A 25141-nucleotide genomic window follows, 5' to 3' on the forward strand; every position below is an offset into this window, starting at 1 on the left:
AGGCTCAAAACTGGCGACGTCCTCGTAGTGACGTCATGTAGGGCAATCGTAAGAGGGCGCCACAGAAACATCTCGGCGCGAATTGGCGACTCCCGCGAAATCGACGACACCTAGCGGCTAGGACACAAATCTTCGCTCGCTAGCCTTCTCGGACGAATTAAAAGTTCACAGCGCCTGGCGGTCTAAAGGGCGTAGCCGTGAAAGTGGGTTCGAAAACATGCAAAGAAAATCCCCAATGCATCGACGTCGCATCGGCAGCCATCGCGGTGACCGTGCTTGCCGAGTGCGAGCCGTTTGCGGCATACGTTCGGCGACATCAAATTTGTTTTCCTCGGCAAGAACAAGCCGGAATATCCACCAATATGGCGCGGTGTTCGAGTGAAGTAATGTATTGCTCCTTTTTTGCGAATCAAGTCAAAATTTTTGTGGGGGTACTGACCTGACTTCTTACTTGGCCAGCATCATCTTCCTCAAATAGCGACAAGTGTATTATGCCGCATCACAAGGCGGGCACCTCCTTTCCACGTCAACCGCAGCGTTCTTTAGCTTAGGGTTTCCATAAATTATCAAACGGTACACCGTATAATTTCTCCAAACTCGTCGAAATTCCGCACATTAGTGCCTCGCGTGTCTCTCATCGATATCGCCGTCCTCGATATTCAAAATCACTGTCGAGTTCCGACATATGTTATATGGACCCTGTCGTCGTTTGTTATTTTAAATCTCGACCGACGCCGAAACGGGCTCCGCCCACGGCGCGTGTCCCGCAGTGCTCGAACCGCGCTAGCCGCTTTATATCAGAACCTATTCTCCTTTGCGATCTTCGAGAGAGAACCTCCGTGGAAACAAGCAGGTGGCGACGTCAGTGCGGAACAAGCAAATCGACGACACTTGTCGTGCTTGCCCAGTCAGTCCCGGGCATAGCACACGTGCTAAGTCGACAATAAACAATGAGGCGCGATTATAGACGCGTTTAGGCAGCTGTGCGTGAACTCAGCCAGAACTGACCTTCGGTTTTTGTTACTGCTTCTCGTCCAGATCGCTTCTCTTGTTCACCACGATCGTGCGCCTTCCAAGACAGCACGGCGTTCCCTTCACAGACAAAAGCTTCGCGTGGGTTCGTCGTTACGGTGAAACACAAGGGGTCCGTAACGGCGGTAGTAATTTGGAACCCCGTGCAAGTTTACGCTGCGGAACCTAGGGCGGCTGGGCTCAATCCCTGTTGAGCGCAAATAAATCTATAACGCGGAACAATGTCGTCAAAAACATTCGACAGATTAATCTCAAGCTGTCCGACACATCTAACGATGAATATGACTTTTGAGCAGGAAAGCATCTATAAATACGGTATTAATGAAACGAGAAATTTTTTGAGAATAGGAGAAAAGAGAGAAATCCCATAGCTGACAACAGCGACAACACATACCTTTGTGTGTTTTCGGTTTTCCAACAATGCTCTTATCCAACACTGACAAACAAAGCATGCTATACAAAGAAAATAAGTAGAATAAAATGCAAAAAAAAAATCTTTCTAATTTATGTACTTCGAATTTTCTTGGTTTGTTAGACACTGTTGTTGTCTAGAGTTCTCGAAGCCATGTTTCAGCATCGGTCTCTTCTCTGTGCTGTGCCCTGAAGTCACAGGCGACGCAAGCGGGAACATTGAAGACATTATTATAATTACAGGCATTACTATTTTGTAGAGGCACTTTGGGAAGGCGTAACTACAGATAGACAAGCAGAAGAGACGATGAAAAGAGAGAGACAGAAAAGAGAAAGAGGGAGGGGGGAGCGGTGATGAAAGGCCCACAGAGTGACTCAGAGCAGGCGAAGACGGGTCTGGATGAATCGACAGAGTGGCTTCTCACATGCCACGACAAAAAATGCGCACATCGTGACGAAATAATCTCCACTTGTTCCTAGTATCTAGAAAAGCCAACCTTTGAGGCGGGCCTCATATTATCCAGCTTTTCTTCTTATAGCCCGTAAGTACAACGGTTGAATAAAGGATACCACCTCAGTTTATTTCATTTTAATTTTTCTCTTCTAGAAACAATTTGGTCGTTTCATATGAGCTTATGGATACGAAAATGAGCACACGGGCTGACTGACCTTATGCTCATTGCGATAGCCGAAAAGCTTTTATAAATACAACGAATTAATTATACTACATCTTCAATGGAAAAAGCTACCACTTTTTTTTTTTTTTTTTTTTAGTGAGAAGTATTAATACGAAGCGAAAAGCCTTCAGATTACCTTTCAAGGATCCGAAGTAGGGTGCTGGTCATATGAAGCAGTGTTGTACAGGTTCCTCAAAAAAAGGAACGAAAGCTCGTTCCTCGTTCCTTCTGATTTTTGGAACGCGTTCCCGTTACAAGTTACATTTGTGAAAAAGGAACTCGTTCCCGTTACAGTTTAAAAAATGGAACGTATCGTTACATATACGTTACATTTGTAGTTTGGTAATTACTATATTTAGTTTAATCAAGCAGAGTTTTTTTATCTATTCCATTAGTAGTCAACGTACGAGTTTGTATGCCGTTACGGAAGGGCAACAGCAGAAGAAAACAAGCGGAAGCAGGGTTTTATTTGCTGATATATTCAAGTTTAAAATCTCAGCTTTTAACCATGTTTGTAGTGGATGATTCAGACGGGCCGAATATACTTTTACCCAACATTGTACGGGCGTTTTACAGCAACCTCACACGTTTCAATTGAGCAAAGTTCCTTGTTCGAACTTAACAACAGTTGCTTCTCGATGTTGCTGTCCGCAAGACGAGCAAGTCAAGGAGAGGGTGAGCTTTTGGAAGGTCAGTCTTAAGAAACTACAAATACTTCTTTGTAAGGTTGGCTTTGTTGTTTATTTTGAAGGTGTGGGGGACAAGAGAAGAAATAATGTTTTTTTTTTTTTTTTTTGTATCTTTTAAATGACCAATGTTCGAGATACAAGGGTGCGTTCAATGTCTGGCAGTCTGTGATCTTGTTGCAACTATAGGTCTCGTTTTGGAAGTTCACAAATGGCTGTAGTCGGCCTTAGATTTCTGGGTGTATGAGGATTCGTGGAACCAAAGAAAGTAGCTGAGCTTGAAACAACCCTCTTTGTCCTTTCCTACGACTAAAAGCCTTGCTTTTGTGCAGCAGTTTCCGGCACTCAAAAAAGTATCAATGCCCACCAGCTCTCCTGCACCCGAAACTGTTAGCAAGCGAGGACCCCACAAAAGAATCCACAAGATTAGTAGCCAAAAAGGTAACCAGATCCTGCACTTCGTAACGATACTGTTTTTGTAATTTCAAAATTTCCCTGTGAGAAATAAAATAAAAATTACCCCACTGGACGAAGAAAAGGAACGCCGTTACTTTTTCCGTTCCAGTAAAAATGTAACGCGTTCCCGTTCCAGTTCCACCGATGCAAAATGGAACGGCGGCGTTCCTTCGTTCCTCCTAAAAGGAACGCGTTCCAGGAACGCCGTTCCGTACAACACTGATATGAAGCGACCTGCGCATTACGATAGTTGGAGTGCGTGCCACATGTAACGCAATTAACTGAATTGCTCGAAAAACATTACTTTTTGTTGTAATACATTGTTTAATCCGTTCTTTTTATGAAGATGTAATCCGCAAAAAATGTTTCACTGTCGTCTAAAAAAAAAGTAACAGATTGCGAACAATAATTTTTTTGTTACATCCCGGGCATCCCGCCGAACGAAGAATTAAGCTAAGAGAAAGACGGTGAACGTCTTCAAATATAACCAAAAAAAAATTTTTTTTGCCTAAAACAAAAACAACAAAGACACGAGTGCGGTCGAGGCAAGGAAAAAAGTTTCCGAAAAACGCAATAAGCTCTTCGGATGGTTGAAGGTTTCAGTGACTGGATCCTCTCCCCCCCCCCCCCCCCCCCCCCCGCCCCGCCCCCCCCCCCCCCCCCCGCCCCCTTAGGGAAAGGGAGGAGCGCCTTCCCTCCTCAAAGCGCCCCTATCGAGCATCGGGCGGCAAGTACGAGCCAGGAAACGCTTTTGTCGCAAGTTGAAAGTTTGTGTCGTCTGTATTGCCTTCCACGTGCTCCTCTCCTTTTGGTAATTCGCCGCAGGCCCGATTGTAGGATTAGCCAGGGCAGGTTAATACTCCGACTGGGAAAACATATCCACTGCTTAGAACATGACCAGTTAATCAAAAAAAAAAATCCCCCTTTTTTTTTTTGAGCTTTTCATCGAAAACAAAAACAATCAGGACCCATTGTTCTTAACTTTCGCAAAACAAAAACAAAAATACTTGTCGCTCTTTGTTGATGTGTTTACGCCTGACAATGCTCTGGAAAGCTGAGCACTACCCGACCAGCTGTGCGGTGTAAGGTGACTCCGTACTACTATAGTGGGTGCGCTTACGCGGGAACCTCGCTCCATAGTTCAATGACAACAGTTCATTGAAGTAGAAAGGACGTAACATCACCTCCGCTGTGTGCTGTAAACGGTGATCGGAGCCGTAGTACGCCGGGCATCGCCACTTTCGACAGGAGACAATGAACTGTCAGGAGATCGACCACACGCGGACTTCGGTGTTCGACCTTAAATTCCGAGAAACGAGAATGCTGGAGGAATTTCAAGTGGGAGCTAATTGCTACTGGGAATCCTTCTAGCTGCAAACGACGCGTACAGCCACATAAACCAGTCAATACTCTATATCATAAAACTTGATGCAAGGACAGAACACGTGTTTACATTCAAAAGCAGTTTCTTGCCTCTCAGGCGACTTGGGTCGCCCCATTTCGGCAGGCTTCGGAGCTTGCTTATGTCAGAGTTGCTACATTCCTTGTACGATCCAAAAACGATGAGCTGGTAAACATATAAAATGTGATATGTCGTCTTATCGGAGTATTCAGAAGTGTGTTTAAACAAATCTCTCACTAACTAACCGATGGCCATTTCAAGGAGCGGTGGTATGCTGGAGATTATTTGTCTTCGCATTGGAAAATGCCAATGCGGCTCCTTGCAGCACTTTTACAGAAAGGGTCTATAGACAATTACAGTTCGCACAAAAAATACAGCCCACGCGTGCTAGACCACAGTCCAGCAGGCGCATGTTCGGCGCTTCGAAAAGCGAGCCACGCCCACCTTCTAGAAGGCAATGCCCGGTCCTTTGCTCCCGAGACGTAATCTCTACGATCTACGCAGCGCCGCCCACTTTGCGTCAGCGTCTTCGGCGCCGCGTCTTGCAGCGTCTAAGAACGAGGGCGACGTTAGCGCGCGGTGACGCCGAGACGGACGCGTCGGCACCGGCCAGAGGCCTATTATTTAGAACGGTAGCAGAAGCCACGAGAGCGAGTTCCGGGCTTGCAGCTTCCCTGCCGAGCACGCGCGCGCTGTGCACTGCACACATCGTTCGGGGCAGGATGTTCGTGCTCGTCATTTTCATTCGCACATCGAGCGAAGCCCGAAACGAACCAAAAGTACACACCTGCAGGCACCAGTCCGAATTCCTTCGAGAAACACGAATCGCAGACGTGCCGCGTGCACTTTGGCAACAGGTTAACAACCGATGGACCGTTTTATCGAGAAGTTGGTCAAACTAAATCCACAAGGCGGCCATGCAGGCGGATAGCGAGCAAGCTATCCGCACTCACGTTGTCACGAAGTGGTGACAACCTGGCGAGGCTCCCTCCCGGAGTCCGAAGAGAAATTCCGGAGACGATGATAAGGGCACTGCGCACGCGCAAAGTCCGAGGCGAGCTTTGGCTTCGTCACGAAGGCACGCCCGCGGGGACTATTCGCTTTCACGATCGACGACCGGCCAGCGATCGAATGGGAGCATTTTCTTTTCGCTCGCACGACACGCCTCGCATACACGCGACTTCCTCTTTTCCAATGCAGCGTCTGCTCCGCCCCCCGTCCTCTTTCCCCCGCAATAACAACCCTCACCCTCTTCTATAAAGAGCGACGAAACACAAAACGGAGGGATTCCTATTCCCAAGGTATCGACTCCGAGGCTGGAAGAGTTTTTGATCCAGTTTAACGCGTAGTATGGAAAGTGAAGGTCGATCAGGACGAATCGCAAAAACCCGAGAGCTCGGCTCTTGAGAGCGAAGATAATGAGGCAATTTGACGCTGTTAGGACTAACTCACACTGCTCGTACTTCACGCAAGAGACACGGAGTTTCTCTGCGGAGATTATGACAGAGAAATATCTGCGGACACCTCTCAAGCATACAGCGTGGTGGTGGTATAACTGTATTTTTCAAAAGCGTCTGCATACTGTCTTTTGTGAGAGGTATTAGAGCAGTGTGACCGCGAATTTACGCGTTTGCTCAAAGACTAATAAACCATAGCTTGCCTTTACGTTTTGGTTTCGTATAAATGCTGGATGCTCTTTATCCTCGCCACAGGCGCACACAATGGGTTAGCGCCTTCTTCGGTACAAGAGTGTTTTCGTCAGCGACGCAGGCGTCCATTGCCAGCTCTTGAACAAATCGCCCATTTTTGTGAGCAAAAAAAAAAAAAAGAAATACATATTTATAGCCGCAGATACTTTTCCCTGAGGGGCCCGTCTTGTTTTTGGAAAACTCTAGGGATGCATATATAAATTCTCGGAAGCACTTAAAACAAAATAAAAAATAACTACTTCCGTACTATCACGTTGCGGTAATCCTGCAGTTCTCAACAAACAGTAATTCTAATGCCCCACTGAGGCCCGGGTCAATCCTCGAAATAATAATTGAAGACCTCGAAATGCTGTCGGGGAAAAAACTGCTACAAAAACCTGATTTTTTTTTTTTTCGCAGAAAAGGGGATGAAATGAAAGAAAAAAGAAACTTCACGGCTTCCAACTCTTCACTGGACGCCATATTTGAGGGCGATGGTTGTACCACATGCTCAAAACGAGCTGGCATAAATAGCCTGCTAAGACCGGCAATTTTCATGGTGCGGAATGCACGTTCCAGAAAAACTTTGGAAGCTCGCCGTCAGCACGCGCTCAGCAGTCGCGCACACAGCTATGGCCGCCAGTGAATACCGCCTATAAGGCCGTTGGTAGTCTATAGCTCCTTGATGCGCGGAGAAAGTTTCAATATTTCCGACAGCACAAACCAGCCAGCATCGAGGCACGAAAATTGCTTCTCGGTTGTACGCAACCAGACCAATTTCGCTCGAACAGCCTTTAAAAGGTACGTCCCAAATATGGCACAATAAGGTATTTCGTACCGCGTATGCTGATACGGGGATTCGTCTTACGCACTGCCCACGTTTCCACACGAACGACTGACACAGCTGGGAAACCAACGACAAACTACAAACCTCGGTATTACGTTCGCCTGGATTTGGGTCTCACTTTGTTTCAGACGCATTATTGAGCACGGCGGTTCCAGTTACAGTGGGCACGAAAAATGATCGGCAAAGAAAGGAATGCGAGCGCAGCTATTATCCAGCAAATTGCTCTAAAATTAATTTAAGGGGTCAATATCGCCAACACGGAACGGCAAATATCGCCAGCCTCGAAACAACATGATGGGCGTTGAAAACCCTAGGCTGACGCTGGTATCTGCACCGGTTAAAGTTTTGATCTACGGCGTAATCCAGTGTCGCCGCCCCTCAAAGGCAGACAGACCTTACGCTGCCGCAAAAGACTTAGGTTTGGTTTTAGTTTGGAAATCAAGTCAATCGAGAACGCGCCAAAAAAAAAAAAAAAAAATGCAGGAGGAATCAAGTGCGCGTCTGTCCGGACGCTCTCACATGGCAACTGTAACTCGTAAAATTGCTTTCAACGGTCAGTCAAAACGATTTTCGTAACTTCAGAGTCGCTGATTCCCTTCGGTCCTATCTGGAATGGCGTGGCCAAAGCACCTGCTCTCTGGGAGTCGCATGTTTAGTTTTTGGCTATGAGACGCGCCTAGTAAACCGCTCAAAGAAGGCATTATGCACATCCACGCGCAACCACTCTTCGCTTGCATAGCCTCGAGAACATGACAAGCCTAAGAAAGAAAACACTATCCCGAAAAAAAAGAAAGACAGAATTCCGGTTAAGATTTTTGCGTGGTCAAACTGTTCATCGAGAGCAGATGTATAAGTGGCTATTTCTGGTTGTTTCCAAAGTATATACAAAGCGACTCTCAGTGACTTCGCACTTGGAAGTTGCAAGTTTAACCAAGTAGTGGATGGATGTGGAAAAGAAAAGAAATAAGAAGTGGATTTTTCTGGCTGTGAGTCAAAACGATAAAGGCCGTATAATACAGCCTTCTAATCGATGACGGGCGCTTTAAATCAATGATGACGCAAACGATTGCCTCGCATTCACTCGCTGACGTGCCATTTTGAAATCGGTTACTGACAGTTTGCACGTAGTTGATTAAACTGTGACTGGACGTAAGCGTATGGTCATCGAATAACACATATCTCTCGCGTTGCAACAGGAAACATTCCAGGCACGCGAAACATAGACCAACCTAGAAAGCGACAGAAGACAACTCAACGGAGTTATACCAGTTCGATGAAACCCCGAATGGTGCTTTCCTTTCCGTCCCTTTGGCCAAGGTCTACGTGCCAATATCGATAACCCCGTGGTTCCGTAAGAACCTTTAGCATTGAAAAAAAAAAATGAACACTTGTTTTTGATGCACTGAGGCTCGACTCTCTGGAGCTAATATGCGGCGAAGAAAAACAGACAACCCTCGCCCGGCGGCGGCACATTCGCTTTGCGCGCTGCGCTACGGCCAGTCTTGAACACGTTACTTCAAAATAAAAACTAATCGATTACAATTACTCTTGGTTTAAAAGTATCCAATAAGATTAGTCGTTTACTTGATAAGAAAGGTAACCGTTACTTTTCCGATTACTTCACATTTTCAAAGCGACAGATATTTCTGCCGGGTTAAAAAAAAAACAACGGGTCTTTCACTCTGCACATCCTTAGATTAGAAGAACCGAAATCTAAACTACTTATATTTACTTAGATTCTTAAATCACCGATTTTGGTAAACTCTCCTCTTCTCGGAGACTTAGTTCTAGAATCCCTTAGAAGGAAACTTGTAAACACTAAAGGCGCCATTAGGAAGGGAAGGGTCAATAGTAACTGTTACAAGTATTCCAAAAGTAATCAGGATACTCTCGCGATTAGTTCCTAATAAATGTATTCAAATGATTACAAAATTACTCCAAAAAGTAATTAATTACGAGTAATTTGATGACTTCTAGTGACTACCATTCAAGTCTTTATATTTTTTACTCCACCAACAGTGCGAACGCCTCCGTATGAAACTTCGTCGCTTGTTCGAAGAATATTCGCTCTACGCAATTTTCGCCCTACGCAGTTCGAGTGGTTGACAAAAAAAAAAAAAGAAGAGCAGAACAAATCAACGAACTTGAACACACGTGGGGAAAGCGACCTTACGTCAGTCTGGGCGCGCGCTTGTTGAGGAGAGATAAAAAGAAGCAAGGAGAGAGCATTGTTCTCGATCCTCCTGCCTGCGATTGCACGGTCGTTCGGTGTTCTTTATGCGCCGAGAAAGTGAGGGAGAGGAGGACACGAGACAGGATGTCAGGACGCCGATCTCTGATTGGAAGGATTAGTAGGTACACCAAAAGCTAGATATCTTTCTCCCCACTGCAGTCGTCGTCGAACGCGTTCGAATGCCAAAGCTAAATGCTGCACGCCGGCGTTCCGGGTACTAACGGGTTCGACGAGTGCAGTGGAGACAAAGGCAGCTGGGTTTAAATCTACCCCTTAATCCTTCGAACCAGAACTCTGAGTTCCGACATCCCGGCAAACGGACGTGCTTTGGTTTCCGAAATCGGAAAGCAATGTCGCTGAGAGCATACGATCGAATACAGTACCGGTGAGCGCTGGTTTTGCTAATACGAAAGACGTCGGAATGGGTTGGTCGGAAAGCTTCCATTTTTGGGGGTGCGCGAGAAGCCAAAACCTGCCAGCTGATAAAACGCCGCTGGGAGAACGATCTTCGAACACTAGTGGCAATGCCGCACACGCCCCATAACTAGCGTCAGGCACGGCGAAGCGGGCCATCTCGGCTGTTGCTAGGAATAAAGTCACTGTGACTTTAGGTGCTGCGAGAGATGCACCAGGAATCCAATGTCGGAGGGCAAGTGTAGTCGCAGCTCGATGACAATGAGCACGCGAAGGGCTTTCGACGTATAACATCGCTGGGCGGTAACCGTCAGCACTGGGCGCATTCCCAAGAGGTTCAGAGCCCAATTACAACGTGCCTAGGTGCGAAGCTACGCATATTTATCAATGTCGTAAGCTTGTGGCTTTGACTCATATCAAGGCAGTTGTAAGTGCTCTAGAGTTGACAGAACATGTGCGAGTTGTCACGTGACTTTTCCCCAATCGAGCTAGGTGTCTCTAACGGCGATTGGTCCTGTTGCCGACACTCTGCCGTCCCAGAGATCGTTCGCGATCACGACTGATCCGATTGGTTGTCGAAAGGGCCTGTCCCACGACAGCGACGATGTTTCAGTCGTGCAAGAAGAAGATGCACTCTAGCTCAGTCCACGAACGCAACGACGTGACGTCATGAAGCGAACCACCTAGCAGATTCCAACCGTGTCACCGATCTTCGCTCCAACACATACAACGTCGCGCGAAAAGCGAGCACCGGCAGCGCGCGACGCCGGCGAGCACGCGGCGCGACCGACCGCGTGCGCGTCCCGCACGCCGTGGAGCACCGCGCGCGCGGCCACCGAGACGATCGGCCGCAGGGCCACCGGTGGAGCACACGCACACACACACACGGGAGTCTCCACGTACCTTTCTGCTGACAGTGCATCTCCAGGTGCATGACGACGGACGGCGGACGCCGGCGACCGCTCGCCGTCGCCGTGTGGTGCTTCAGCTCGTGCTTTTCGAACGCCGGGCGACCGACGAACGCGGGGACTTGAGCACGAAGGGGCGCGCCGTTGACGCCGATTCCCGATCAAGCGCGCCGCGCGACGCACAAGCCGAACGACTGACTGAACAGCGAGTGGAGGGGGACGAACCGCGCGTAGCGATTTGCGGTTGTCGATCCCGCCACCAGATGTCGGGGCGCTCCCGTCTCGCTTGCGGAGCGGCAGGGGATCTCTTCTCGCCACCGCTCCTCTTCGCCCTTCGGAAAAAGCCGCCGGACCGACGGGAGAAGTTCGGCGAGTGCGAGAGCGACGAAGGAGGGAAGCGACTCGCCCACCGATGGTGTGCGTGTGTGACTGCGGCAAGCAGCCTCGCTCAGTCGGGGGAGATCGAAGCGGGGATCCGGCCCCTTCGGAGAGATCGATGTGCATCCTCCGTCCACGGAGCGAGATCGACAAGGACGGGCAGCCTCCTCTCTCCCGCCCTGCCTCCTCCTCTCGTGGGAGCCTTCCCTCTCCGCGAGAAACAAAGGAAGTCGAAGAAGAGGTCCGCGCGAGCAAAACAAAGGGGATCAAAGCGATACCGCCGAACCGCACCCCCCACTCCCCGAAGATCGTGCTCTCCCGCTACTCCGACGCAGCACTTGCCGCGAGCGCGTCGATGAGATTAGCGCTCCGGGTTCCCCGAGTGCGGAGCTGGAAGAGTAGGCTTTCCAGCCGAAGGGAACCGAGTCGGAAATGCCCCCCGCGCTCTTCTTGCCACGGGGACGAGCCGCGTTTTCTTCCGATGCCTGTTTATGTCCTCGAAGACGCCGTTGGCTCGTCTACAGATTAAAAAGAAAGGAAAAAAGACAAACCGGGGATGTTTGCGAAGCCACGCGCGTGAGTTTATTCCACGAAGGACCCCTTCCCGCTCGGATTAGACCGGAGAACAATAGGATGAGGAAAGAGTTGGGGAAAATCAAGAGACGAAGATAACCTCGCAATCATGTCACACACCCTCTGAAAGTGGTTCTCACAGCGCGAAAGGGGCTGACCTTGCAAATAATAGTGCCGAGCACTTGAAATTCTTTTTTTCTCTTTATTCTTCTATTCAGCGTCATTGACGTCAACCACCGCGAGCGGCAGAAAGCCTACGTGGAGTTAGGACAAACGCGAATGAACGTCGATGAATTATCCCACCGTTCCTCGGAAAGCAAGATAACGCACACCGCGAGCGCGTCAACGGAATCGTTTTCGTGGTTTTTGCCACGGATACATTTGTCTCGGGGGAACAAAAACAACGCTGATCGTCAACCATCTTCTTGGTACAAAAAATATAGCGTCTACTTCCCCGTCGAGCACTCATCTGTCAGACCCTGCGCCGGGCGGACCCTCGCTATTGTCTCAGGCCCAACCTCACACCAATAAGTGCATTAGGGGAGATATGTCAACGGCAGTGTTCGATGTTGTCGGTTTCCGCGCTTCTATTTGCGTGATGTCAGAATTAGTCCACTACAGCGCACCTTCAGTACCTACTACGAAGTCAAGCACTCGCCATAAACTCTCCCCGACAGGTTCACCGGGTAAACGATAAAGTTTTCTTTTAGTTCCAAAGATACGGTGACAGGTCAAGGTGCAAGACATGCTCCACGTTCCAGCGCGACGGGTACTTACGACGCTCGTGCTTCTCGCTTGCGATTGGTTCTTCCGCGTTCTTATCGGCTAATGCCGCAATCTGATTGGCTCGGGCCTCGCGCTAAGGGAGAGGGGGACGTCGGAACACCGAGCTCAGGTTGGAGTGTCTCTACCCACCGTTCGAAAGCAAACGCCGGACACCGGCGTCCATCGTGCGAACGGGTTCGAACAGTGAGTGGAGATAATGGCCCAACTAGACATACTCTATATACATATATACAATATAGCTTTGCGTCTCACTACTAATCAATCGAACCAGAGCTGGACGTTCTGACGACCCCGCACTCTTTTATCTCCTTCGCTTTCTAGCCGTCGATCTTACTCGGGTGAGTAGAGTCCTGGTGGCACCAGTGTGCAAATAGCCCCCCCCCCCCCCCCCCCCCAAACCACTTCCAGCTCTGAACTAGACGGCGGGTATCGCAGTATTTGCAAAATCAAATATACACGCTATCTTATGGAAATGGCCACTTGATAGCACTTTCAGACTTAATTCACTCTTACAATAAAAGAATGATCAGTAACAAATAAGGATATACACGTGAACCGGAAACGTGCTGCGGCTACCCAATAGATGGCGCCACCGAGTTTGTGGCCAAACAAAAAAGGGGCGAATAAAATCTTGGCAAACGTCTGACACTTTTTTTTTTGTATTGTTTTCAGGCATTATTAATGTGTTTAGACCGCAGGCCTTTTTAGAATCGGCGGATTAATAGGTGAGTGGCGTTTGGCAACTACCGGTTCCTTAAGAAACTTTGTTTAGCTGTCGACAAACAACGACGATGCTCTGCAAGCCTGTCTAAGCATGGTTCTGAAAACTATACAATCTGGAGGTTTCAGAATTATGCTTCCACAGGCTCGCAGCTCAATGTCGTCGTTTGACAACGGTGAAACACAATTTCGTAAGTAACTGGAAGCGGCCGAACGCAGCTCACCTATTCATGCCGAAAGGTGCGAGTAGGGTCGGAATCGAATGCAAGCTTCTTCGGAATCACACTGCGCATATGCATCGTATACAAAAAGACACGGTGTTTGCTGGAGGGACGATGAAAGCATTATTTGCGCCTCAGTCATGTTCGAAGCACGATTACTTCATACATTTGAGTGATTCGAACGCGTGTACACACGGTTATTGTATGACCGATGGTGTACAAGGAAGATTTCAGACAGTGCCCCCAGACTGTCTTTTGTACGATGGATTGATACAAACAATCGATCGACCCATCTCGCCGAAAGCTCTCCCGACATAGTTTATTCGCCTAACACGATCGCGGTTCGGCGTTTACGTCGCGACGGTAAACGGCATGAAATTCGATTTCATGTCCGAGCGTCTTGACTGCACATGGGCACGCTCGGCGACGACTTGAGAACGAAGCGGTTTTCAGCGGACGGATTACACGAGCAGATGGAAGCATTCTATACGGGGAGAAAGTCGTCTGCTTCTAGCTCAGGAGTTGCGGTGAAGTCAGAACGACGCCGAGCTCTTATTGGCTTTGATTGAAAAGATAGTGAGTAGGCCTCAATGCTAAACGCCTTAAAGTCTACCCACTATTTGTTTTTTTTCAATCGGCCAATAAGAGCTCGGCCTTCTAAGATCATCGCAACGCATGCAAAGAAGCAGACGAACTTGAGGCTCTCCATAGCTCGTCGACGCACAGAGAGATTGCTGCACGAATAATCGAGATGCAAGCTGTTTCTTTTCTTTCTCTCCAGTCCGAATCCGTCGCCTTAACCGAAATCTGTTCCGCACAATTGCGGGAATACAAAAATCATCTACGGGATCCGACAGCTTACGAATCGCGCAAGGATTGGCTTATTATTGCGTTCACTGTTCTCGGTTCGGGAATCGGTATCTTAAAGTCCTTTTCGGTATAGATTCCGCAATTTCATTGACTGTGTGGGGGTGATAATAGGGAGTTTTAGTCGATTGTTCCTGCCGTTCAGCAACGCTTCCCCGAAACCTGCTAGGAGGTCCGCGGACGCGAGGCTATATAGGGGCGCGCATGAGCAGTAGTGGCACCAGTTTCAATAAAACTAATAAAGCAACGCAAAAAAAACAACAAAAAAAACGTGTTTGCGCGTTTTCTATTAGCATCTAAACTGATCACGCACAATAGAAAGGATCAATCGTTGTGCGTGATTGGCTATAGTCGTGAAAAGCAGACGCACAAAGCAGAGCACGAGCGTCGGCGGCTGTAGGACTTGTAGCGAAACGGAATATAGCCACGCGTCCCGCATTTATGAATTAGTCAGTTACAATAGTTCTCCGTGTTTTACGGCCACAATGTCCCTAAATTCGTCCTTTATTTTATTTATTTATTTATTTATTTTTGAGCAGAGGACGCGATGACGCTGCGAGAGCTTCCGAAATCCAGATCCCCTGCAGTGAAGCAAGGGCATCATTAAAACTTTCGAAATGATCGCTTTCGAAACGAAATGACGGGGGCCTTCTGGCCCTGATGAAAGCGACGGTGTGCATGCAGACTGCGAGCCACTCACCCCCGACCTGGAACGTTGGCGACGCAGCCAGGCAAACCGGCGTGTACTCCGTTGTGTCGTGTGCGAACGTGGTTCAGGCGGAGGCCCCGTCGAGTTTACTCCTTCGCGGTCCCCTTCGGTTACGATAGCGGGTCTCCAAGACGCGACAGGAATAAACCCCCCGACGCAGAACAATCGCCGGACCTCGAAACAGGCTTCTCTGATCTCTCGATCCCCTTCTCCTCACACCGCGGCGTGCGCCATGTCATACGGAAAATCCGAACGAGTCGTTCGCGTCTACGCCCGCGGCGAACGGAACACGGTGTGCGACGCAGTGCATTGTCTATTATGTTGTAGTTTTCTCAATGCGTCAGGTACATTGAACGTTCTCGAGAGACACGTGGTTGTAATATAGGCTCGTGGAAAATAAATCCCAGCTTGGGAACATCGACATTAAAGCTTTTCGATGCAGATTTTTCCCGCCGTAAAATGTCAATCTTGAATATTGCGCTGGACGTCCTCAATTTCAGACTAATACGTTGTTACGTTTTTTCTTTTTTCTTTTCAGGTGGGGGAGGGGGAAATGGGAAGGGGGTTGCAAACCCCGTGCTTCGGGTTGCAAACTTCACACCTGCGGCTTACATTAAATCATTTGGCACACTATGGCCTTAGTTGTCTGTGTGCCACTAAACTTGCAATCATCATCATCACATTAAATCCAAATTCTGCCTAAAAGTTTGTCATTCATGCTGGCAAACCCACGACTGAAGCAAGTAGGCCCAGGATACGACCCATTCTTCTCTCTTCTCCTCGAGGGACTTGTCAGTTCATGCGATGTTGATCGTGTGTTCCCTATTCAACCGAGTGTAGATGAAGAAATTCGTTAAAAGAAGGTAGAGGGCGTGAATAATTGTCTTTCACGAATTCCCGGGTAGAATAAAACGAAAAAGAAAACAAAAACCCCATTCTGTACTTCCGATTCTCTCGGACTATCCCGCCGCCGGCTAAATCGACCGGTTAAAACCATTGACGGGTTAAAACTTTTTCTTTTTTTATCAAGATGAAACCAATAATTGATTAATCGGAAGGTTAATCGATCAATTACCTTTATCAAGGCCAGTGAACATCCTCCTCCCCTTTTGTAGAACATCATCACAGTCGGATGTCGCCAACTCAGCAACTGGACCCAAGCCCGATGGCGAGCGTCCTCCGACGCGGTGATTGGACACGAGGTCCAGCCGAACGCTGACGTAGCACTCGTGACCAATCAGCGTCTTCGCTCGATCTCACCGTGATGACGTCAAAATTCCAGTGCACGGGCTTTGAATATTTTAGGTGGCGTTGGTCAGTACCCACATCTCATAAATATCGTTTCACGTCCAGAATCGGTTTTTGAACAGCGTTCGACATTTCCTATTGTACTGAAATGGTACCCGAACCCTACATCGGAAAGCGAATGAAAATTTAAAAATCAATGCAAATAACAAAAAAAAAAAAAAAAAAAGCTATCGCAAAGACAAGTACTGATTGCGAAATTGGAGCTGCGACGCTTAGATGAAATCAAACAGTAACACAATCGCGTTAGTTTGCGAGAAAGAAAGCGTCCGCTACTCACGGGAAAAAAAGTGGAAAGCTTTCTTATAACACGCTCTTCGATGCACTGACTCCGTAATACGAGAAGGAATCGAGGAACGGTGTTGTACACAAACCACCGAGACAGGTCTAAAACGTATGTCTATGAGAAATCGGCCATTGTCCGATGCCATTGTCCGCGACAGTATCGGCCCAAGCATATCAACTCCGTTGTTGCCGAACGCGCGCACCTCCATGCCGCCGTCATCCACAAACATCTAGGCGAAGGACACAATTCAAGCAAATAACAAATAGCAAAAAAAAAAAAAAAGCCGAAATGATCGGTTTGCGTTTTACGAAAGTCGCCCTGTTGCCGTGGCTACAGTATGCAGGTCCGGCGACACACCAGCACAAAAGGAAAGAAGTGAGGGCGCACATAACGCCGAGCCACTATAAAGAGTACCGAGCTTAAAGGGGTAGTGAAACGAAATTTTAGCGCCGATCTTGTTGCATAAATATGGGCTAGGGACAGGCACCACCTCGGAAATATAAATATTGCGCTGTAAAACACAGGAGAACTAATTTTAAACATAATTAAACGATTTCAAATTCTCATCTGGTGGATGGGGGGAAGTTCTCGTGACATCACTTGTGCCAAAATAGCAGCGCCGTTCTGCGGCAATACGGCGTGCCGGCAGAATTCGCCTAGGCCTGAACGCGTTTGCAAAGCCTTGGCGGAGAAAGCCAAAGCGTAGTTGGCCACAGTGAGCTCGTTCTCGTTGCGGCTCTTCGCACGACACGGCCCGAGCATGCTTCTGGCACGGCCGGTATTAGTTGCTGCGAGTCGCGAGCTGCAAGCCGACGTTAAAAAGGATATGTTTGAACTACGAGGGTGTCAGCAAGAGCCACGCAAATGCCAAATACCTGTTCACACTCGGAGCGGACACGCGCGTTTGATCGAAGTGCTGGATTCGCTCTGTTAGACCGCGTTTCGGTAAGCGCTTCTGGACCGATCTTTTACGATTGCAACTCGATACTGACATGACACCCGGCAAAGAAAGGTTAGACCGACATCGCGTAGCTCCCACGAACTGCTATAGCTCGACACTGACGTAGCGTCGAGTCAGAATAAAAATGGCATACTAATAACAGAGTGTACATACCGAGTTGCCAAGGTAATCCGTATGGCGTTTATTTGAGCTCTATATCACACAAAACAAGGAGATAGAATCAATGAGAGTCCCTTTTCGACGACAGCGTTCGTCACCGCTGTCTCGGAAAACAAGGAGATCGAGATGACAAGGGGAAAATATTGACCTCTGAAATTTAGTTCAGGGATCAAACTACTCATCCGGTAAGGGTCCACAAGGGTCGCGCGGGCATATTCCATTCAGCAGGCCAGCCGGTCATGGACAGACGGTCTTGGCCAAGGGCCGCCGGAGCAACGGTGCGCCGAGTCGATGTTGCTGCTAGGCCTACTATATTCTGCCGAGCTCGCTCGGTCGGCAGAATCGTGGCTGTTGTAGCTCTTCTCGTGTGTTTGTGGATCCTGCGTTCTTGATCGTCGTGGTCTGTTTTAAGTACTCCTTCCTTTTTTCTCGCTGGTTGAAGTCGGGACGAACGAGAAGAGCACGAAGAAAAGTAAATGTCCGTTGGTGGCCGATACCAAGTAACTGAGCGACGCTGTCGGCCTTGTTGATTTGATCGTAAAAAGTGCGTAAGACAGCTTCGGAGCTGTCGTAGAATTCTGTCGTAACCTGCGCAAAGGTTACGACAATTTCGTTTCGAGAGCACGGGTTTTCTCTCAAAATTGTCGTACGCACTTTTTTCGTCAATCCGGCCTCAGAGCTGGTTTTGTCAGTGCCGCCGTGGTTGCCGACTTGCCATGGTCCCGTAGTGCAGCGTGCGTGCAGCCCTTGCACATCTCAAACGGCCACGTTGTCACAGGTCGTATATCGTCGACGCGCCACCAAGTGGCAACGCTCGTAACCACAACATTCACGCCGTAGCCTTTCCCGACCGGCACAAGTGACGTCACGAATGCGCCCAATATCCCAAGACGCATCGCGCTCTCCGATGGCCGATTTTTGAGCGCGCGCCCAATCGGGCCCATCAGGGTGAAAAATATAGCCATCCGTTCAAAATACAAACGCGCGATTATGATTTATGAATATCATTGATCATATTGAACCTATTTCTGACCATAATAGGTGTATTTCAAGTTTCGCTTCAGTATCCCTTTAAAGTAGCGACACTCCAGTCCCCTCTGCCTTGTCGGCGCCGCCATTTTGTCGCAGAGCGGGCGCGAGAGACCCTTCCGGGAAATCCCACAAGGCATCTCGTCAACCCCACACTGCACCGCGCGACGCGGGGAATTGTGGGGCCGCTCCAATGTGCGCTCGGGCCGGCTCGTACGCTTCGTACGTCGGGAAAGCGTCAAAATTTCTTCTCACTTGCCACCGCGAGTTGAGGACACAAAGAAGAGAGAGCGAAAAGATCACCTTACTTTTGTTATCGTCCCGCTTTCTTATCACTGTGAAATCGCAAAATGCTCAAGAAACATGAACCGACTTCTCTATTCATGGGTATACTTCTCGTGCGCCGTACATCGGATTGCCGTATCGTTCGTCAGAAAGACGATGAGAGGCGCTTCGTATTTCCATAATAGTTCATTGGCGAAAGCTACGATTCGAAAATCCGACTTCCTGAGCCTCAGATACGGTGTCAGGGAGCTCGAGCAATCTCGTTTTGCGTTATCGTGAACTGTTCTTACGTTTCTAAACGACAAAAAAAAAAAAAAAAAAAAGACGAAAAAACAAAAACAACGTTTCCCGAGGTTTTAGATAAACGGCAACAACGATTCTAAGCAACATGATGATTGGAGAGTCTTTACACTGAAGACACTTGGTCAGTGGCTCTCAACGCAACCTGGCTTCGTCTCTCAGTCCAGGTGCGCTCAGACTTGGGTTTGGAGACCAAGAAACTTCTGTGTGTGCTCGGCGCCACGACAGGTTGCAGCCAGCGCGGATTATGAACGTAGCAGTACGGATGCACATGTAGAGTTCTGTCGCGTGCACTCTATCCTTAATTGGGGAGCCGACTCTGAGTCTAAACTAGCGATATCTTTTCGTCTCCTCGCAACTATGTGCTCGTAGGTGCATTCGCGCTAGTGGCCAGTGATTTTACTTATTTGTTCCCGAATTACATCTATGCATGAGCGTCGATTCCAGGAAATATATGCACTAGTGCTATCGTGCTTTAGGTTTCTCCTGCGTTAAAATCCACTCTCATTTTGCAGCTAAAGAATCCTCGTGATTGCACATGCTCGTTCCTTCAAAATGGTTTTCTTCTGAGCGAGGGAATTGCAGTAATAATAAAAATAATAAGGTTCATTTTCCGTCAAATGTATGACGAACGGAGACCGAGGAAAAAAGCTGCACGCAGCTTGACTAGTCCTTAATTTTAAAACGCCTCGATTTGGTTCACGCGGATACTTTAAAGCGCAACGGTTTGCACGGAGGAACAAACTGACCCGGTTTAAATTAATGAAACATTCGCAGCAGCTGGTGTTGGCCCGCACCACGCCTTGGCACGGTTTCGAGTTGTTTTGTGCTCAACGGAACTTCGAAAGGTTTAATTGAATCCCAACTTTATCTGTCTATGCCAAAGACTGTAGCGCGACAGCACTATTTCGGCAGGGCTGATGTAGCTGCGTTTGCCGAGCGAGTTAATCACCGGTGCAAGCGGATACAGTTCCGATTCAGATGGCAATGCAGAGGCGACTTTCGCAAATTTAATGCAATGGAGTCACTGATACATATTCTAGCACATCTGTGGTTGCTATATATATGCGCATCGAATTCATGTACGCTTTACTGCAGAAGAACCGCCGCGCGTCAGGGATCCGTTAGACTCTATCGAGTATCTATTTTTTTGTGTGTGATGACAGCTGTGGTTTCTATAGAATGCGTCGGCGAACGGATACCTGTGCCCTGCGGATTGATATTGTAGAAGTAATAAAGTTACGAGTACAAATGCACGAAGCCGCGTTTTCTGGGCATTAGCAAAACATAGGAGAATTTTTGGGTAGGTTTTTTAAAAAAAATCTAATGAACGTTCGGTAAATTATGAACACCAGCCACTAAGTTTAAGCAGCACCTCGCGAAAATCATAAATAGTTTCATGGTTCTTTTAATGCAGCCTAAAAAATAGCAGCCAAAGTTAAAACGAAAGCGGGATGATCTTTAGACACGTGGTAGACGAAACGCAGACGGATAACTTGTTGCGAGGCACTCACCTGCGAACCAGAACGCCTTAGCCGAGCTGTACATTTTGACCGACCTGGCGTTGGCTTCCTGCATGACTTTCACTCGACTCTATGGCCGACACGCAAGCGCATGCTTGTGGTAGACTTCCGGTACAACGGCGAGTCCTTCAACTCGAAGCTCCAAATCGAAATGATCGTACCGAACGCACGATTCGTCAGAGCCAGCCGGCCCACCCCTTCAAATTCAAAACTATGTACGCGCTTCATCCACCAGAGCACGCGCAAAATCCGGGAGCAACGAACTGGCGGGCACGTTCCCTACTTTCCCTCTTTCCCACTGTTGATGTGTGCTCTGGGAAGGGGAAAAGAACGAATGTACCGTGCGCGTAGTCCCATCCCTGGGGATCCCCCGTCCCCCCACTTTCCCCACCGCACACGTACACCACGAGGTTCGCCTCCCGCATTCGATCCCCGACGACCATTGATCAAAATCCAGACCCCTTTCGCTCCCCGCAGAGCCCTGCGTCATCCGCGCAACACTCCCTCCGATAGCGCGCCAAACATCGCCGTGAGTCGCCAAAGAGTTGCCTATCGCCTCCCCAAAAAAGGGGATACGGGGAAAAAACCACACACACCAAAAAAAAAACATCCCGCCTAAATTGTGATTCCTCAAAATCAATATAGTAGTTGGAATTCCGGAATCCCAGGACTCTTTTCTCCCTAAAAGCGTCTGTTCTCCAGTTTTCTTATTTTTTTCCTCCTCTCGTTTTCCTACTCGACCACCCCTTCACTCCTCGTCCATCGATGGAGAAAATCTCCCGTTTTTCCCGTTTTTCTTCTTTCCAAGTCATCCGTTTTTCTTCGCCGGTGATGGAGTTCTCCCTACTTTTTTACTCGTGGTCCTTTTTTTTTTTTCATTGCAAAGGATGTAAAGAAGAGTGAATATATGTATAGGGGTGTCCGCAAGCTTATGTTTCCCCGATTCCCCTACGCGCCAAAAACCGAATTTTCCTATCGTTCTTCCCCAAACAACTACTTCGGGGAGACCCCACTTTCTCTTTATTTTGTTATTGCTATATCCCATTCATTGGCGTGGCTGCTTTAGGCAACTCCCCTCCTGCCTTTTTTACAGAGTATAAATAAGAGGAAGAAGGTAATATAAAAAGGAAGGAACAAGGGCTGCGGACAGAGTGGCAGTGCTAAGTGTTGGAAATAGCAGCGGTCCCCTCAGGACCCCTCTGACGTTTTTCGGATATTTTTTTTGTTGTTCCTTTTTTGTTCACACGAAATTGTGTACGGGCATCTTGGATTGTGCATCCGCTTGAACATACATCGTTGGAGTTTCCAGCTTGTTTAGACGCACTTTTTTCTGCTTCTTTTTTGTCGAACTCTTTTCTTTTGAGAAGGTACCGCTCTGACGAAACCGCGCGCATTTTTTTGTTGTTGTTTTTTTGTCTACGCCCTCCCGCGTTACTTCAAAATTGGGGCTTATTGTAAGAAAGTCGTGTGAAACTCCCATTCTCTAGAGTTTCCCGGAGGGATTTTCGCGCAATTCTGGGAAAGGTTTCTCCTTTCTCACCTCGGGCTGTTTGTAGCCGATGACCACGGTCGACCACCTTTTTTTGTGCTTCGTTTTTTTGCTTGCATGCGCTATAACGGCTAGCGATTTCTCAACGACATAAATGAGTTAGTATAGGCGCATTTTCATTTTGTTTTACTTTGTGTTCCCGGTTTAGCGACGATTCCCACATGAATTTCTACCTTGTTTCGTGGTAAGCTGAACCTCTTAAAAACGGGGCTTTAAGGGAGACAAACGCGAAGGCACGTATGTCTCTAGAAGAGGCAAAATACACAAATTGGGAAGTCAAACCTGGACGTAACTTTTATAAAGCCGAAACATTGGCTGTCATAAATGATAAAAAAACAGGTGATCTAAATGATGCGTTGTTGTTGTTGTTTTGTTTTTGGCAATACTTTCAGGAGCGACAACGAGGTGTTGAAGAGCTTTAGCCTATCGCGTTTTCGTGGGAAGATATTTGTATAGGAAGCTTGCGCTGCCGTGTGCCTTTGAAAACGATTCGCTAAAACTCTCTATTCTAACTATTTCAGCCGGTCGGCGCACGCTCGCGATTACTTACATGTTATCGGCGGTTGCATGACGTCTGAACATGCTGACCACAAATATAACAATTTAGAACAATTTTGGAACTCTTATTAGGCCGCAGTTTTACATACCTGAACAGCCATTTTCCTAGAAGTATAACAGTTAATTCGGTGCTTGAAAATATGGGCGTACAGAGTAACTTGCTGTCTGAGGTAAAGGTGTTCGAACGTTCCTGTTTTGTTTATCACTTCACTGTGGCTAAGTTTGAGTAAGTCCGTAGTTCCGAGCCCGTGAGATGGCACTGAGTCCGTTGTAAAACATGGGAGCTCGGTATATAGACCTTTTCGTGGAATCACGTGATGCGGCCGCCATTAAGTTTCTTCACTGTTGTCATAAGCCTCCCCCCCCCCCCAAAAAAAACAAACAAACAAAAAAACAACAACGCAATAATACGTTATTTGTTGCTTGCAAACAAAAGAAACGCGTCACCGTCCTACATTACATCGAAATAAAAAGAACGTGTTTCAGTTACCGTTACCGATAAGAAGTATTACTTTCGCGTTACTTTTTTTATTATGAATAAACACGTCTTACCGTTTTGGCAATACAGGTGTGCATTAGCGCCATATTTCAAAAACCATTATGTACAAGCAGAAACTAAAAGTAATTACCTTCATATTTTTTTACGGTTTCACCTAAACACTCGCAACAAAAAAACGCAAAAAAAACAAAAAAAAAAAAAAAAAACAACAAAACATTTGCATGACTTCGCGCCTCGAAACACGAAAAAAATTGAAGTGTAATGTTTTTTAAGTCTTGGGAAGAATATCTAACGAGTAACGTAACTACGTTACCGGTTCTTCCAAATAAGTAACCTAAGTACGTTACCCGCGAGTGTTTTGAAAATGTAGCGAGAACGTTACGCATAGCGGAAAAAAAGTACCTTGTTACCGGTAACGCCGTTACTTGTAACGCGATGCCTCCAGCACTGGCTTGCTTCAACTCGTCGCTACGCTCTCCCCATCCCCGCCTTGGCGGATGCGTTGCATTCGTGTTTTCCGTCGCGTTTCGACGCGTTTCTGGCCTTACTCCTTAAAATGTCGCTATATACTTGTATTTACCCCGTAATTACATTACATAATTATGTGCACAAGTTGTGCAGTTAATTTTGTAACACGCTTTGGTTATATTTTACCGTCGGCCTGCCGGCTACTTGTGAAGAGGCTACGTAAGCACAGGAATCAGCGTTAGCGCTCACGCACATTGAGTGCATATATGACTTTAAAGTGTCCCTGCAAGGGCTTTTTTACTGGTTTTTAATTTGCACCGAACCTGAGCGCACTGAACGTAGTAACGTATTGAAACTTTTCTTTTCTCGAATTTCGCTTGATTTTAAAAGTTACAGGCAAATTAAAATTACAAAAACAAGCAAAAAATAACCGCCTTTATGACGTTCTTGGTTGCTTGAGTGGCCGTGAACTAGAGGAGGGGTAGTGAGCTCAGCGAGCGGTCACGGCTGCCGCACTCCGTGTCGACGGCTCGAGAGTGCGCCACTGAAGCATGTTCTGGATAGGCTGTATGCAGCGGGTAACCAGAGCGGCTCTCATTGCATTTGCTGCGCGATTAAACACTAATTCGGCACAACACTTCATTGGCCACAAACGACAGAAAACATGAGGTAAAGATCAGTTCTGAACGGGAGCCACTTCGCGCTGCCATGCCGCCGAAGGGCCAAACAACAAGCCAAAGCTGCTCGCCGAAGGCCTTCGGAACGCTCGGAACCGGTCGGAACCTCGACTGCAGCGCCGCCGCGTACATACGGGACCTTTTTACGCTCGCCACTCGTCGCTGCCTGATCCCGCTAAACCTTTCAAGTATGCGCCGCCTTCTTCGCCGCTTGGTGGCGGCTATGTCGACGGGTCATTTCTTGTTTCCGTTCTTTAGAAACTGCATTTGTTTCTTTTCTGATCTCAAATACTGAACAAAAACTACTTTTATAAATAACTCAAACGGCTCGCGCCACTTATATTTTGTATTTCGACTAAAAGGAAGATTTCGGTGGCTCTGACAGTAGAAGCCCAGGACCAAAGACGTCACATATCGCGCGCTTTCGGAACCGAGGGTCGCTCCCGTAGGTGGAGGAGGTTTCCGCGTCGTCCGGTTAAAATATGACGCACTGACATTTAATTACTCTCTCCGTGCCAGCTGGCTTGCCCGAAC

At 47.8% G+C, this 25141-nt stretch overlaps 1 protein-coding gene across 2 annotated transcripts in view; it reads right to left on the minus strand.

The window, feature by feature from the left end:
- Positions 1–25141, minus strand: part of LOC8039463 (homeobox protein cut) — a 427455-nt gene that overhangs the window by 137077 nt on the left and 265237 nt on the right. The window contains exon 1 of one of the 2 annotated variants that reach the window (XM_029985749.4): positions 10750–10964. The exons of the other annotated variant lie outside the window; for it this stretch is intronic. Coding sequence (XP_029841609.2) covers positions 10750–10780 — 31 coding nt within the window. The 5' untranslated portion in view covers positions 10781–10964. Of the gene's footprint in view, positions 1–10749; positions 10965–25141 lie in introns of those variants that run through there. 2 annotated transcript variants of the gene reach the window in all.

The sequence above is a fragment of the Ixodes scapularis genome, unplaced genomic scaffold (assembly GCF_016920785.2).
Source record: "Ixodes scapularis isolate PalLabHiFi unplaced genomic scaffold, ASM1692078v2 PGA_scaffold1__304_contigs__length_218370807, whole genome shotgun sequence".
Classification (NCBI taxonomy): Eukaryota; Metazoa; Arthropoda; class Arachnida; order Ixodida; family Ixodidae; genus Ixodes; species Ixodes scapularis.